Source organism: Fundulus heteroclitus, chromosome 9, assembly GCF_011125445.2.
Source record: "Fundulus heteroclitus isolate FHET01 chromosome 9, MU-UCD_Fhet_4.1, whole genome shotgun sequence".
NCBI classification, from domain to species: domain Eukaryota; kingdom Metazoa; phylum Chordata; class Actinopteri; order Cyprinodontiformes; family Fundulidae; genus Fundulus; species Fundulus heteroclitus.
This window is the reverse complement of record NC_046369.1, coordinates 37,458,173-37,474,674: the sequence shown is the minus strand read 5'-3', so window position 1 is coordinate 37,474,674 and position 16,502 is coordinate 37,458,173. Positions and strand designations below refer to the sequence as shown.

The 16,502-nt window shown below is 40.8% G+C and overlaps 1 protein-coding gene across 1 annotated transcript in view; it reads left to right on the top strand.

Annotated features, from left to right (window-relative positions):
* slc1a7b (solute carrier family 1 member 7b) overlaps positions 1-3,073 on the top strand; it is a 68,923-nt gene extending 65,850 nt beyond the window's left edge. Inside the window, exons 9-11 of the mRNA XM_012850243.3 lie at positions 970-1,104; positions 1,233-1,332; positions 1,642-3,073. Of these exons, the coding sequence (XP_012705697.3) occupies positions 970-1,104; positions 1,233-1,332; positions 1,642-1,902 (496 nt within the window). The 3' untranslated portion in view covers positions 1,903-3,073. The remainder of the gene's footprint in view (positions 1-969; positions 1,105-1,232; positions 1,333-1,641) is intronic.
* The last annotated feature ends 13,429 nt before the right edge of the window (positions 3,074-16,502 follow it).

The following is a 16,502-nucleotide window of genomic DNA, read 5'->3' as shown; positions in this document are numbered from 1 at the left end:
TCAATCCAACTGGCTGAGGTACAGCAGGGCTAGGCAGAGAGGCAGAGTCAGGCAACAAACACAGGTCGATGTCTATTCAATTCAATTCAGTTTAATTATATTTATATAGCGCCAATTGATGAAACATATCATTTCAAGGCACTTCCCAAAGTAAAATTCACTCAGATTATACAGATTGTATCAGATTATACAGATTGGTCAAAAAAATCCTATCTAAGGAAACCAAGTAGATTGCATCAAGTCTTGATGAGCAGCATTCACTCCTCCTGAAGGAGTGTAGAGCTACCGGGACAGTCGTCTGCACTGTCCATTGCTTTGCAGCAATCCCTCATACTGAGCAAGCATGAAGCAACAGTGGAAATTATGTCTAGAATCCAAGAACTAACAGGAGAGTCCAACAAGGTCTAGGGCAGGAATCCAAAGAACAATCTGAGTCACTTACAGGAAAGCAGTCAAGGAATTCTGGAAGGTCTACTCACACAAGGATTTTTGAGAATCTGGCGCCTGAACTCAAAAAGAGACAGGTTTAAATAGAGCAACACACAGCGGCAGAAATCAGACCAGTCACATGTCATTCATTTGCTAGTTTTGCCACGATTTCTAATTTAAATTTAGGTCAAGTAATTTACTTTCATTAGGAGCAGTGTCCCTTTCAACAGAAACCCCAACTCTAAACTTGGGCTTCTTGCCCCCATGACTTCATCTCGAAAAAGCAGCAAACAATGGATAGATCGATTACGACTGCATTGTTTTGTAATGACTTGGATTGATTTATATTCTGTCTGATCTTGATCATATACTTTAATGTAATATTTACATTAAAGTATATGATCATTTACATTAAATTAATATAATTTAAATTAATATAATGTGTCATATGTAAATCAAGATTACTTCTCTTTTGGATTGGCAGACTACAAATAAACTGTATTGAAGTGTGAACTACACTAACCTTCAAATCTCTACCAGCATTACAGCAACGGCAGCAAGCATTGGTGCAGCTGGGATACCACAAGCTGGACTGGTGACCATGGTGATTGTGTTGACATCTGTTGGATTGCCTACTGATGACATCACCCTCATCATTGCAGTGGACTGGGCACTGTAAGTCATATGTCTTTATACTTTTTTTCACCACCAACAATTTAAGCTGAACAAACCTTTTTTTCTTTTTTTTTTTTGCTTAATGGCTGCAGCATTTCTGATCCAGTTTTCCTTTCTTTCCTTTACAGAGACAGATTTCGAACAATGGTAAATGTAATGGGTGATGCTTTGGCCACAGGAATTATGGCACACATCTGCAGGAAAGATTTCATGAAAGAAGGAGATGGGGTGGGTTCTAATTCATTGGTTAAAAATTATATTCTCTTTATAAAAGGATCAATACCATATTTTTAGGTTTTTAAAAATATATTTTTGTCAAATGTCCTAAAAGTAGTGAATGTTTCAAAATCTGACTGTGATTTTTAAGCAACTTTCTACTGAGCATTGAGGGCAGATGTTGTAATTTTAGAACTTTACTTTTTATTATTGAACATTTGTTTTTGTTATTTTAGATTCCATGAAGGTGTTTTAATCAAAAGGCAAGGAAAGTGGACTTTTCTTGCCAATCTAAATACTTTTTGATTTTTTGGTCAACAGGTACCTCTGGTCTGTGAGGCAACAATACCAGTGACTACCCCACCGACAATGAACTGTCACAATAACAATGGGAATGTTCGACCCCCTTCCTTTGGAGTCAAACACAAGCTCATCCCACCTGATGTGGCTCGACTAATGCAGCTGGAGGAAGGTGTTCAGCAGATTTCAGACAAAAAGAAACCTCCACTTCCTCCAAGACATCTGAAGAAGAGCAAAGAACACTGCACCATTGACATGAATGGCCTTGAGAGCATCGTATAGCCTCCAAGTGAAATTCAATGTGACATTAGTGTATTTGGACTGATGGGTGCCCAGAAGCTTGAAATGGCATCTGTATTTTGTTTTATATCTGCAGTACCATATCTTTCTACAATATCTCACAAACGTGAGTACACCTCTCATATTTGGTTAAAACATTTAATATGTTTTCATGAAACATCACTGAAAGTAAGACATTTTGTCTACATACAGCTTACATGAATTTTCTGTCCCCTCAAAATATCTCAACAGAGCCATTAATATCTAAGCCGCTAGCAACAAAAGTGAGTGTACCCCTGAGTGAAAATTATGGGGGGCCATTTTTAAAATTACAAAGTCAAAAATGTATACCAGTAATTAGGGCTCATAAGAGAATAAAAACGGTGGTTCATTTTTCAAAGTCATATTTCCACCATGTCTTTAATATATTTATTAATATATAAATGTGGCAACCGTTCCCTGGGCTGCCACCTTATCGTGGTGGAGGGGTTTGAGTGTCCCAATGACCCTAGGAGCTATGCTGTCAGGGGCTTCAAGTCCCCAGTAGGGTCACACCCAAGGCAGACCAGTCCTTGGTGAGAGACCAGACAAAGAGCAGCGTGAAGAGCCAGGCCTTGAGGTGGGGCACGCTGGCGAGCGCCTGGTGGCCATGCTTTTACCCATGGAGCCAGGCCAGGCACAGTTCAAGGAGGAAACATGGGTACCCCCTCCAATGGGCTCACCACCTGTCGGAGAGGTCAAAGGGGTCGGGTGCATTGTGTAATGGGTGGCAGTCGAGGCCGGGAACCTTGGCGTTTCGATCCACAGCTGAAGGAGCTTGCTTTTGGGACCTGGAATGTCACCTCTCTGGTGGGGAAGCAGCCTAAGCTAGTGTGCAAGGTTAAGGAGGTTGAGAGACAGTTGGACTTACCTCAATGCATGGCTCTGGCTTTGGAACCAGTCTCAAGAGGGGCTGGACATTCTTCCACTCCTGGAGTTACCCATGGTGAGAGGCGCCGAGCAGGGGTGGGCATACTTGTTGCCCCTCATCTTGGTGCCTGTACGTTGGGGTTTACCCCGATGAACAAGAGGGTGGCCTCCCTCCGCATACGTGTAAATGTTGTTTGTCCTTATGCGCCAAACAGCAGTTCAGATTACCCACACTTTTTGGAGTCCTTAGATGGGGTACTGGAGAGTGCCCCTCCTGGGGACTCCCTTGTTCTTCTGGGGGACTTCAACTCTCACGTGGGCAATGAGAGTGAGACCTGGAAGGGCGTGGTTGGGAGGAATGGCCCACCTGATCTGGACTCGAGTTGTGTTCTGTTGTTGGACTTCTGTGCTCATCATGGATTGTCCATAATGAACACCATGTTCAAGCATAAGGGTGTCCATATGTGCTCTTGGCACCATGACACCCTGGGCCGTAGTTCAATGAACACACTGGTGGACACCAGTGGTCAGGGAAGCTGTCAAGCTGAAGAAGGAGTCCTATCTGGCTTTATTGGCTCCGGAAGCAGCTGTTAAAGTGGCAGGCGGCTCGGCTTGTCGCTGAGGCAAAAACTCGGGCGTGGGAAGAGTTCCGAGAGGCCATGGAGAAAGACTTCCGTATGGCTTTAAGACGATTCTGGTCCACTTTCCGGTGTCTCAGAAGTGGGAAGCAGTGCAGTACCAACACTGTTTATAGTAGGGGTGTGCTGCTGACATGGACTCGGGACGTAGTGTGTCGGTGGGTGGAATACTACGATGACCTCCTTAATCCCACCAACACATCTTCCATTGAGGAAGCAGAGCCTGGGGACTCCGGGTCGGGTTTTCCCATCTCTGGTGCTGAGGTCACCAAGGTGGTTAAAAAGCTCCTTAGTGGAAACGCCCCGGGGGTGGATTAGATTCGCCCTGAGTACCTTAAGGCTCTGGATGTTGTGGGGCTGTGTTGGTTAATATGACTCTACAACATTGCGTGGACATCGGGGGCAGTTCCCCTGGATTGGCAGAAGGTGGTGGTGGTCCCCCTATTTAAAAACGAGGACCGGAGGGTGTGTTCCAACTACAGAGGAATCACCCTCTTAAGCCTCCCTGGTAAGGTCTATTCCAGGATTCTGGAAAGGGGGGTCCGTCGGATAGTTGAATTTCAGATTCAGGAAGAGTGGTTTTCATCCTGGCCGTGGAACACTGGATCAGCTCTACACCCTGAGTAGGATCCTGGAGGGTGCATGGGAGTTTGCCCAACCAATCTACAGTACATGCGCTTTGTGGATCTGGAGAAGGCAGTCGACCATGTCCCTCGGGGGGTCCTGTGGGGCGTACTCCGGGAGTATGGACTACTGGGCCCTTTAATAAGGGCTGTTAGGTCTCTGTATGACCGGTGTCACAGCTTGGTTCAACTTTGCAGGCAGTAAGTCGGATATGTTTTCAGTGAGAGTAGGACTCAGCCAAGGTTGCCCTTTGTCACAGATTGTGGTTATAACTTTTATGGACAGAATTTCTAGGGGCAGCCAAGGTGTTGAGGAGATCCGTTTTGGTGGCCTTAGGATTGCGTTTCGGCTATTTGCGGATGACGTGGTTCTCTTGGCTTCATTAGGGCATGATCTACAGCTCTCACTGGAGCAGTTCGCAGCCGAGTGTGAAGAGGCCGGGATGAGGATCAGTGCTTCCAGACCATGGTCTTGAGCCGGAAAAGGGTGCCTTCTCCGGCTTGGGTAGGATGTACTGCCCCTAGTGGAGGAGTTTAAGTATCTTGGGGTCTTGTTCACGAATGAGGGGAAGATTGAGTGGAAGATCGACAGGTGGATTGGTGCTGTATCTGCTGTGAAGCGGGCGCTGTACCGGTCCATTGTGGTAAAGAGAGAGCTGAGCCAAGAGACAAAGCTCTCGAATTACCGGTCGAGCTACTTTCCTACCCTCATCTATGGTCATGACCGAAAGAACGAGATCCCAGATACAAGCGGCCGAAATAAGTTTTCTCCGTAGTGTGTCTAGGCTCTCCCTTAGAGATAGGGTGAGAAGCTCAGTCATCTGGGGAGGACTCAGAGTAGAATCACTACTCCTCCACATTGAGAGGAGCTAGCTGAGGTGGCTCTGGCATCTGGTTAGGATGCCTACTGGACGCCTCCCTCGTGAGGTGTTCCGGGCACATCCCCCCGGGAGGAGACCCAGAGGGAGACCCAGGACACGCTGGAGGGACTATGTTTCTTGGCTGGCCTGGGAACGCCTTGGTATTCCCCTGGAGGAGCTGGCCCAAGTGGCTTGCGAGAGGGACGTCTAGGCCTCCTATGAGCGGAAGAGGATGGATGGATGGATTAATATATTTATAAACGTCACATGTCCAAACAAAATCTTTAATTAGCATGCTAAATGTTTTGTTTGCAAGGTAACTATTTAGCTTTCAATTAAATGTTTAGTTAGCAAACTAAATATCTAGCTCCAAACTAAATGTTTAGTTTGGAAACTAAACATTTAATTCCCAAACTGAATATTTAATTTCTAAACTAAATATTTTGCTTGGCCTCAAATATTTAGTTTGGAGCTAGATATTTAGCTTGCTAACTAAATATTTAGCTTGGAGGTGGACTAACAAAGCAAAAGTTGGGTCTTGCCATCCTCTTTATAAACTCCTGCTGCTGTCGAGACTGAATCGCCTCAGTCGCCACTAACATAACTTCTTTTTCCTAGGCTGGGTCACAAACATGCGGCTGGCTGTGGTAGCTTTATGTCAGCTGTTGGTGTAATTGCTGTTGTAGATGCATGAGTTAACGTCTGGATTGTCATTAAAGCAGCTTGTCCTATGTTTTCAGCTGGAGTGTCAGACATATCGAAAGGAAAAGGATTGGTGAAAAAAAAGTTACATGAGTGACAACTGAAGTGATTTCAGCAGCAGGAGTTTATATAGAGGTTGTGAATGAAACATTACAGCTTGGGTTCTAAGGTCTCCTCCGACCTAGCTCCTTCTGCATTTGAGCAGCTGCACTCAGGGAGGAGACCAGAAGGGCCTGCTACTGCTCCACTTTCCCCTATTCCGGCAAGGTCAATGCTTTTGTATTTTGTGTGTGGGATTGCAAATATTTAGATTATGAGTTGTTTTTGTTACGTATGATGCAGCCCAGTATAGCAATGTGCAAGAGGTGGTGGCATCATATATGGAAGAGACCAGCGCTAGGAACAGGGGGCAGGCAGGCTGCAGCCTAGCCAAGGGTGTCATTACTTTATCTCTGTTCTGTGTCTCAATAAAATGCTGATACTTGATGGAATCACTGTTTCATTTTATTTAAAAAGTAATTGATGGACCAGTTATGATCATTTTCCAAAACAAGGTTTGCAAGATCCAGTTTTTGTTTCAGTAGTCATCTTCCACTTATGTTACACCCCTGAAAAGGGGAATAATGAAAAACCGACACGGGCACAGTGTTACTTCTGTCGTTTCCAATGCCGTAATGAACGAGCAGAAGTAACGCGCTTCCCCTTTTTCAGTTCAGACTTAACCAATCGAGACAAGATCTACAAATAAACGCTTAAAACATAAATTCTGAAAAGGCAACACTCTTCAAGTGCTAAACACAACCATAGCTACAAAAGTAACATTACATAAAATGCATTTTAAAGTGATTTTAACCTATGCGTGTTTTAACTGCATCATTCTGTGGCTTTTGAGTTGCCAGACCGGAATAATCGATCACAGAATCACAGATCTCCCAATCAACAGTGCATCTGATTCCCATTAACCTTACTCCATTAGAGACATTAAGTACGGTGTTCTTTCAAATATACATCTTCCATGTGCTGAAAGCATAAAAGAATATGAAATTTCCAAATGATATTACAATAATATACTTTTACTAACATTTTTTCTTACTTTCTGAATCTTTCTTTTTATAACCATTACACTTATCAGCAAGTAAATTTGCTAAATATTTAAATATTTAGCTACAAACAAAATATTTAGGTCTGAACTAAATATTTAGTTTACAAATTAAATATTTAGATTGGAAATTAAATATATAACTTGGACCCAAAGATTTGGTTCCTAAACTAAATATTTAGTTTAGTTTACAAACTAACTATTTAGTCATCAAGTTGAAAATGTAGTTTGCAAACTAAATATACCTATTTCTATTTCTATTTGTATTTTTTTTTTTTTTTTGACAGAACAAATAACCCAAAATATTACTGTTATTTCTTTACTGTGTAACTTTACAAATGGCACCCAATAGAAATATTCAAATTGTGGTAAAAGAGTCAATATTTTGTGGCCACCATTATTTTCCAGCACTGCCTTAAGTCTCTTCGGCATTGACTTCACTAGAGCTTCAGGTTGCCAGTGGAGTCTCTTCTACTCCTCCATGATGACATCATGGAGCTGGTGGATGTTAGAGATGATGTGCTCTTCCACATTTTGTTTGAGGATACCCCATAGATGCTAAATAGGGTTTGGGTCTGGAGAAGCGCATATTGACAAAAAAAAGATTCTTGATTCTCAGTTTCTTGTCTTGGTACTCTTCACTTGGTTGCCACCACGCGTGCTTGACACAACCTGAACCATGATTTTATCAGACCACTACGGTGGCCCTGAGGTGCAAAGCGCTACAACTTTAAGGAAAGCACCCCAACATTAATGAAAGCGCTACAACATTTAGGAAAGCGCTACAACAATAAGGAAAGCACTCCAACATTAACAAAAATATTACAACATTAACGAAAGCACTCCAACAATAACGAAAGCGCTGCAACATTTAGGAAAGCGCTGCAACATTAACAAACCGGAAGAGGTACGTCCCAGTGGGAGACCTAAGAAATCGCTGATTGGACTACAGCTCGTTTTTACTTTTGAACGAAAGTTATTCTGGCTTTACTGTGTTTTTTAAAACCATGAATGTTCTCGGTGATCCAAACCGTAAGATGCAGTCTAAAACGCCACTTAGTCTGTTTATAAGTTTCGCTTTTATTAATTATGCTTTTTTTTTACTACGTGCGCTGTGTTTCTGTACCTCAACGCTCTGGTCTGCTCCTCTCCCCTCCCTCCCCTCGGACACAGGGGCTTTTATCAGCGGCAGCCTTATCACTACGTTTAATGTCTCTCTCCACTCCTACCAAAATGTCCTAATTAAAATCAATAGGAGAGTCCGTAGCTGTGTTTCATGCTATTTTCTTTTTAACGACACAGAACCAGTGGCGCTTCGGTGGGCGTGCTGCCTTGGCTTGAATTCAGGTGCGCAAAATTACGTTACATATAATTTAGGTGTGCACTTTTAAGGGTCATTTTAACAAGCTTGTAACATCGGAGCTTCAGTTCAGACCCAATATTCATTCCCTTCCCTCTAAAGGAGCCCTATACAGTCTTTATTTATGCATTTCCCCCACTGTTATCCCTCGCGCGCAGCGCACCAGGGTAAAATAGAGCAGCTGCGAATCATGCGTAAAGACGCAGCGTGAACAACGCAGCCCTGTATGCTTTAAGGGTTACAGCTGAGGGGAAAATGTTGGACCTTTTAGGCTTGATCAAACTCCGCCTCATTCACAAATGAGACTAACATGGATAGATTAATGATAAACTGTAGTTTCATTATCAACTACGATAACATACAATCTGCTTCTGGGGGGGTGGGCGTCTTTACGCATGATCCGCAGCTGCTCTATTTTACCCTGGTGCGCTGCGCACGAGGGATAACAGTGGGGGGAAAGCATAAATAAAGACTGTATAGGGCTCCTTTAGAGGGAAGAGAATGAATATTGGGTCTGAACTGAAGCTCCGATGTTACAAGCTTGTTGAAATGACCCTTAAAAGTGCACACCTAAATTATATGTAACGTAATTTTGCGCACCTGAATTCAAGCCAAGGCAGAAAGCCCACCGAAGCGCCACTGGTTCTGTGTCGTTAAAAAGAAAATAGCATGAAACACAGCTACGGACTCTCCTATTGATTTTAATTAGGACATTTTGGTAGGAGTGGAGAGACATTAAACGTAGTGATAAGGCTGCCGCTAATAAAAGCCCCTGTGTCCGAGGGGAGGGAGGGGAGAGGAGCAGACCAGAGCGTTGAGGTACAGAAACACAGCGCACGTAGTAAAAAAAAAAGCATAATTAATAAAAGCAAAACTTATAAACAGACTAAGTGGCGTTTTAGACTGCATCTTACGGTTTGGATCACCGAGAACATTCATGGTTTTAAAAAACACAGTAAAGTCAGAATAACTTTCGGTTCAAAAGTAAAAACGAGCTGTAGTCCAATCAGCGATTTCTTAGGTCTCCCACTGGGACGTACCTCTTCCGGTTTGTTAATGTTGCAGCACTTTCCTAAATGTTGCAGCGCTTTCCTAAATGTTGTAGCGCTTTCGTTATTGTTGGAGTGCTTTCGTTAATGTTGAAGTCCTTTTGTTAATGTTGAAGTGATTTTGTTAATGTTGTAATATTTTCCTTAAAGTTGGAGTGCTTTCCTTATTGTTGTAGCGCTTTCATTAATGTTGGAGTGCTTTCCTTAAAGTTGTAGCGCTTTGCACCTCAGGGCCACCGTAGACCACAGAACTTGTGCTGTGATCTGAGCGCTGAAATGATTGACTCCTTTGAGTCAATCATTGACTCCTTTGAGTCAAATTCAACACTGCTCCCCATTCACACCTGAGACCATGTAACGCTAACGAGTCACATGACACCTGGAAGAGAAAGTTATTAACTGGGCACGATTTGGACATTTTCACCAACAGGTGTACTCCCTGTAGTTGCCAGTGGTTTACACGTTAATGGTTGTGTGTTGAATTTGTATTTTGAGGGGACAGCTAAATTTACACTATATTATCAGAATGTTATCAGAATGAAAATGAAGTTTATTGCCAAGTAGTATTTTAAACATTTAAGGAATTTGCTTCGGTGATAAAAAGCTATACATAGACAAACATACCGTTGACATAAATAAGTGTAGAAATGTATAATATGGAATAAACAAAACAAATGTTTAAGTTTTATAAGAATAATTGAAGAACAGATAAGAATAACACAAGTATTTGCAGAGGAACACAATGTGGCAGATGCACACACGCAAAACACTATATATATATATATATATATATATATATATATATATATATATATATATATATATATATATATATATATAGTGTTGGCCCTTGTAAAGCGGTAGCCTAATGCAATTTTTGTGTGAGTGGTGTACTCACTTGTGTAAGATTATCTATCTATCTATCTATCTATCTATCTATCTATCTATCTATCTATCTATCTATCTATCTATCTATCTATCTATCTATCTATCTATCTGGCACATGTGTTTAGAATAAAGAAGTTGATTATGTTTTATACTACAGCACTGACAGTATTCATGTAAAAAAAAGTGACAAAAAGTTTTTCTGTTCTTTTTTATTTAAAGTGTGTTGGTCAGAAATTGTCAGCAGTACACAGTGGTCAGAGTCTCTGCTTAAAAATACATGGAAAAGTATTATCAGCCTGGAAAGTGAACAGGTTCTTACGTATATAATGTTTTTATTTGAGAAATACATTTATACAAAGTATAAAAGTGTTTCATACACATTAGACATTGTGTGTGATTAATGGAATTTCCTGTGCAGCTGTGATATATTTTTATTTTGACATGGAAACTTAAATATTTCTATGCCAACTTAATGCTCAACTATTTGAGCAGCTTTTCCTTTAGTAGTCCTCAGGTTGATAGTAAACTTTATCTGCTTCTGTCAGTTGCAGGTAAAACAGTGCTTTACAGGACCCCTTCCATACAAATTTAAATACATTCAAACTCATTCAAGTAATGAAAAGGTAAACTGAAATGGTTTTACCTTTTTATGGTGCTTTGCTGACAAGGAAGGGAACTGAAGTAATTTTTTTTTATGTTTCAGCTAATATGTTAACGACTAAAGCACTTGGCTTCATTAAACATTTTGTCATTGATGTTTCATCAAGCGTCTCAGAATATTTATTTACAGACAGGAGAGCATTTGAATGCATAAAAAGAGGTAAGCCGGTTTTAGTCAATTTCATATGCTGCGGAAATGAGCAGAGGTGTTGACACAAGTCACATAACTTGGACTGATGTCACATATTTAATTACCTTAATTTTGACTTGATGAAATCCCAAGAATTGGGATTTTACTAGGACTTAAGTCTTTTGCCTTGAACATGTTTGATTTCATAAACATTTCTGGAAATATCAACATTACAAATGTCCAGATTTCCTGTTGAGCCTGAAACTCAAAATTATGAAGAGAAATAAACAAGCCTGGTAGAATGCCAATAAACTGAAAAGCACCAAATGTTTCAATTTGTGAAGCTTCAAAATCTAAATATCTGAAACTAAATATTTCCTAAAGACATTATCCTGTGATCTAAGAACTGAATCTGTCAAGTAACCACGTAATAAAGCTATCATTTATTTAAAATTAGTGTCTGTAGAAATATATTCTAGAAATCATATGACTTTCAGATTTTTATTTCATTTAGACCAATCACTCGACTACATAAAGTGTCATTTTAATGTAACACTACTCTTAAGGCCTTGTTTAGTATTTCATAAATAGATTACAAATTTGGTTAAATTACTTTCTTAATACCAAGGTGTTTTTAGAATTGTGTTGTAATTATAATATAACAAAATTCAGATACAATCAATCAAATAAGTTGTGTGCAGTTCTGTACAGGAAAGATTTTATGAGTCAAAAATGTGATTTTTTTTAACTTGTGTGGTCAGAGTTAGTGACTCTTCTGTTTTTAGAGTGAGAGAATCCTGTAAAAACTGACTTTAAAATAGGTTTTATCTTCCAAGTACAAATAAAAGTAGAGAAGTACAATTTGGTTTCCAATAGGACTGCATTTATCAAACTTTTAACAATGTCAGTGTATTCATATCCCCCATCTATAGTCAGTTCAGTAAATTTTTTAAATTGTATTTTCCTTCCCTACAAATCCTCCCTGGTTTTAAACAGCTTTGTCCACATAAGAGATGTCAGGATCCTTCAGCATGTATGGACCTCAGGGCGAAAAATAACCTGGTATTAGAAATAAACATTTCTTTGTCATAATAATCAAATTGAAAACAGGCAAGCCCCTCATAGATGTTTTTCTCTGGAAAGACAGGAGTCCATCAACTCATGATTTGTTGATGAGGACATGATAACAATGTTAAAAATGAAATCTGATTTCCTCAAGGGTCATTAAAGATCAAAGCCACTTTGCAGTTTCATGTTGTGACCTTATTATAGGTCCTCAGCAAAACGTTTTACAACTCTAGTCTGTGGGCTTTTTGTGCCCATTAAAAAGCCCACAGACTAGAGACTGTGTGACTCATTAAACCAAACAGCTTGTAATGTAATGATCACAGATTTTGCTGTGATTACTTTTCTGTTTCAGCTTTCTATGTAATGCTCGCTCTGGCTCTGATTGCTGGCACCTGTTATGGCCCTGATTACTGGCACCTGCGTTTGGCACTATTTAAGCCTGCCTCATTCTGTGTGCCAGTGCCAGATTCTGGAAAACCTAGTTTGAGTAGACCTTCCAGCATTCTTAGCCTGCATGCCTGTGTTTGACGTTTATCGTTTTAGGATTCCTGTCTTTTCTTTGCCTTGTCGGATACTCCCATGGTTCTCAGCTTCTGGACATCGACCCCTGCCTGCCTCTCAACTCTGCCTCTCTGCTCCACACTCTCTGTACCTTTGCATATTCGATTCTGGATTTTGGAAATGGACTTGGAAACCTGCTGGATTTCTCCTTTTGTGTCTCAGCCTCTTCTCGATCTTCTGTGCATGACCTTGGACTGCCTATGTGTTATCCCACATCGCTTGCCCCTTTCTGGAGAGTGGATTCAGCATAGGATTCCACGTCTCTTACGGATCCAGTTAAGGTTACTGGCTTTCTCACTGCCATTAACATTTTCCCTTTGCAAACTCCCAGCCACTAGCCTGCCTATCTTCCCTGCAGTGCTGCCAATCCTGCTCCCAGAAGTTTGTCAGTTCGACTGCACTTTCTCTTTTAATAAAATAATTGAAACGTACTCTAGGGGTTACGTGAATTACCGGATCCGGCTCCTAAGATTCATTACATGTAATGCAGTAAAACCTATCATACTGGACACTAAATTGAGTCTAGAAGCTGAGTACAGTAGAGTAGGACATGGAGTAGCACATAAGATTGCCTCTTTCACTGCTGAAGTGCTGAAAGAATTACTGAAAAGGTTTAACAGACATATCTACAGTTTCAGCTACAAAGTCCAAACATGATCTGGATCTGTCACTTCTGAATCCTAATCATGTACACTGTAACAGTCCACCAAGGCTTTATGTACTCTTGTTTTGTCAAATCAATTATTACCAGCAACCCCTGCGACGCCATGAGGGATTAAGCGGGTCAGAAAATGGATGGATGGATGGATTATTATTATTATTATTATTATTATTATTATTATTATTATTATTATTATTATTATTATTATTATTATTATTATTATTATTATTAAATAGCTATATCTGTGGTCTCCAATCTAACTTTGTTAAAGTTTCACACAGAACATTTATGAGAAAGTCTTATAGCTGCCACATTGGTGCACTCCTGATGTGGTCCTCGTAGCGGTACCAGGCAGGAGCCTTGGTATTTCAGAATTTGGAGACCTGGTCCTCTACAACACGGTTGTGCATAGGGTTAACATCCAATGCACATAAAAACCAGAAATACCCGAAAGAAAGTTAGCAAAAATCTAAACTCTGCACAGAGAAAGGTCTTTATTAAGAAGACATATGATACCCACATTGCATCTTATGTCTTCTTGTCATATGCAGGAAGCTTCTGAAGGCCAGAGAGAGGCAGGGAAATTAACATTTAAACTTGGAACATATGGACCACGTGTAAAGCAAAAAAGAAAACTATGACCTTTGCCTGCTAGAAATAAGTGAAACCAAATGGTCACAGGCAAGACAAGAGTCTGAAACCAATAAAAGTTTGCTGTTTTCAGAACATGAGGACGACAACAGCCAACATATCCAGGACGAGGAGCACTTGGGCCAGGGGATTTCAGCACAAGAGGATAGATAACAGGAAGCACCTGGAGGAAGGCTTGTGATAGCAAGGACAAGAAAGAACAATGCAACTGTTACGGATTAAGAGATTACAGAGACTGGGCTGCGAAAGGCAGTTACCATGGAAATTACAGATAGACAACAGACATTGGAGCCAGATCAATTCTTTAACACAACAGTCATACAAGAACGCAAGAGTGCATTGCCTTAGTGAGCAACGACCCAAAATAGACCACCAGAGGTGACAAGCCTCATAACATTATATGACAAGTATAAGAGGCAGAACATGCCAGCAGGAAATAACTACAAATTTTTATAACATTGTAAAGACACTTTCAGACAGAAACAGAAAATCAGTAAAACCCATCAAAACAAAAGATGGGAAACTTCTTGGGAGAGGAGCAGCAGAAAAAGAGAAGTGAGGTGTGCCCAGAACACCTTAAGAAGGAAGTGCCATGGCAACATTGTCCACATCTGCTGACACAGAAAGGAGACAAGGATCTAAATAGACACGTGAGGAAAAAACTGCTGTGAACCATGACAAAGCTAGTAGTCACTAAAATACTTTTACACTTGTCTTTGCTGGTAAAGTCCCATAGGGACATAATTCTAGAAAAAAAACAAAGCTGACTGATAAGATGAAGGACGACTTATACTGGAAACTGTGGTTAGACATGGAGTCTGGTGGAGGAATGAGAGCGGCTTCAAGACTTTTGAAAAGGACTCAGCATATGTCATAAGTTTGTAGTTTGTTGACCATGGTGCAGGTATCATTGAAGAATTAATATACAGTATTAATTAATACAACATGTATAAAGTGACAGCTGAAGATAATAATATATTGGTTTTCTTTATAGAAGAGAATCTGTAAGTACCTGGATCCAAGCATCTGTAAGTGTTTGTGAGAGTGTGGTAGTGTATGCAAGGTTTATCCATGGGAAAAATGCTCAATAGTGGTTGTGAATAGCCAAAGACCAGCCCCCCAGAGCACCGAGGCAGACACCAGGGGAACCAAAACCCCAGATGTCCAGCTGTGTTGTAAATTTTTGAGAGTTGAAACCTAAGGCCTCCTCCTCTGTTCAAAGTTGGTTTTTCTCTCTTAATTTACAACACAGCTATAGGATTAATTCCGGCCAATCATCACCTTAACTCTCACCCTCATTCGGGTGATCAAAACATTGTTCCTTTAAGCCAGGCCAATAACGACCCTGACGACTCCTCGTTACAGAGGAGTGGACCAATTTCGGTCCAATCTGCTGGCTTAATGGCTTTAACGACCGTCCATTACTAAGGGGTGGACCTGTTTCTGTTGAATCTGCATGTTATCTAAGCCATTACAAGGCTTTTGTTTGCCAGTTGTATAAAGCTTGTTACTCATCATTACTCCAGACTTTTTGAATTGAGAAAGCTTCCTGGAGAGGAAGCGAAACGTCTTCAACTACGGAAAACAAGTCCAGTTGCTTTGTTTTTTACCTTTTTTTGGAATGACCATGACCTGGATGACTGAGAATCTTCACCAGCATAAACAAAAAATGTTTTGGCCAACCTGTTTTTATTTATGGGACTGTTGCTCCCTATTCATTGTTGTCTCAGAAATCCATCCATCCATCCATTTTCCAAACCGCTTAAACCCTCATGGGGTCGCGGGGGTTGCTGGTGCCTATCTCCAGCGTTCACCGGGCGGAAGGCGGGGTACACCCTGGACAGGTCGCCAGTCTGTCGCAGGGCAACACAGAGAGACAAACAGGACAAACAACCTTTCACACCTAAGGACAATTTGGAGAAGCCAATTAACCTAACAGTCATGTTTTTGGACTGTGGGAGGAAGCTGGAGTACCCGGAGAGAACCCATGCATGCACAGGGTCTGCAACCATGACCACCTGACGCTCTTCCTCACGCTGGTGTCCGGCCTGGAGTTCATTCGCTTTGATCTGGAGCTGGACGTGCCCTATCTAGACGTGGCGCCATACATGCCCGAATACTACAAGCCGCACAACCTGCTGGACTTCGAGGAGCGCCTCCCCAGCTCGGACAGCTTGTCTCTGCATTCCTTCACGTCCCTGTCTCAGAAATATTTATTTTTAACTGTGATATTGTATACCAGATATAAACTTAACACAGCTAATTATATACTGTGACCGTTTTTTTTTTTTTTTTTTTCAAATAAGCAGATACCATATGTTGATGCCATATGTTATGTTTTCACTGCACAAAGTATGTACAAACATTGAAACCCCAACTGAATCTTTGCCAAAACATTGCATAACATCATTTGGAAAGTGTTTCTAAACAATTTTCTTGCTTTTGTTTTTCATGGATTGTATGAACAATTTCACAAAGTTAGAAATGTGCGTCATATCACTACCTTTACTCTGGACAGGTATATATAATATATTTTAATATATATACCCAAATATATTGTTGATTATGATAACATTCGAAAATTACCCTTCTGTTTAAATGATTTCTGTTATTTGGCCTGACTGTCTCCCACATTTGCTCAGATAAGGTCAAAAAGGTTTCATGTCTTAAATCTTATGAATAGCAATACAGTTAGTATTAATGTAGTCAAGTTAGTTTAAATTCCCTTTTACCAACTCACTAAT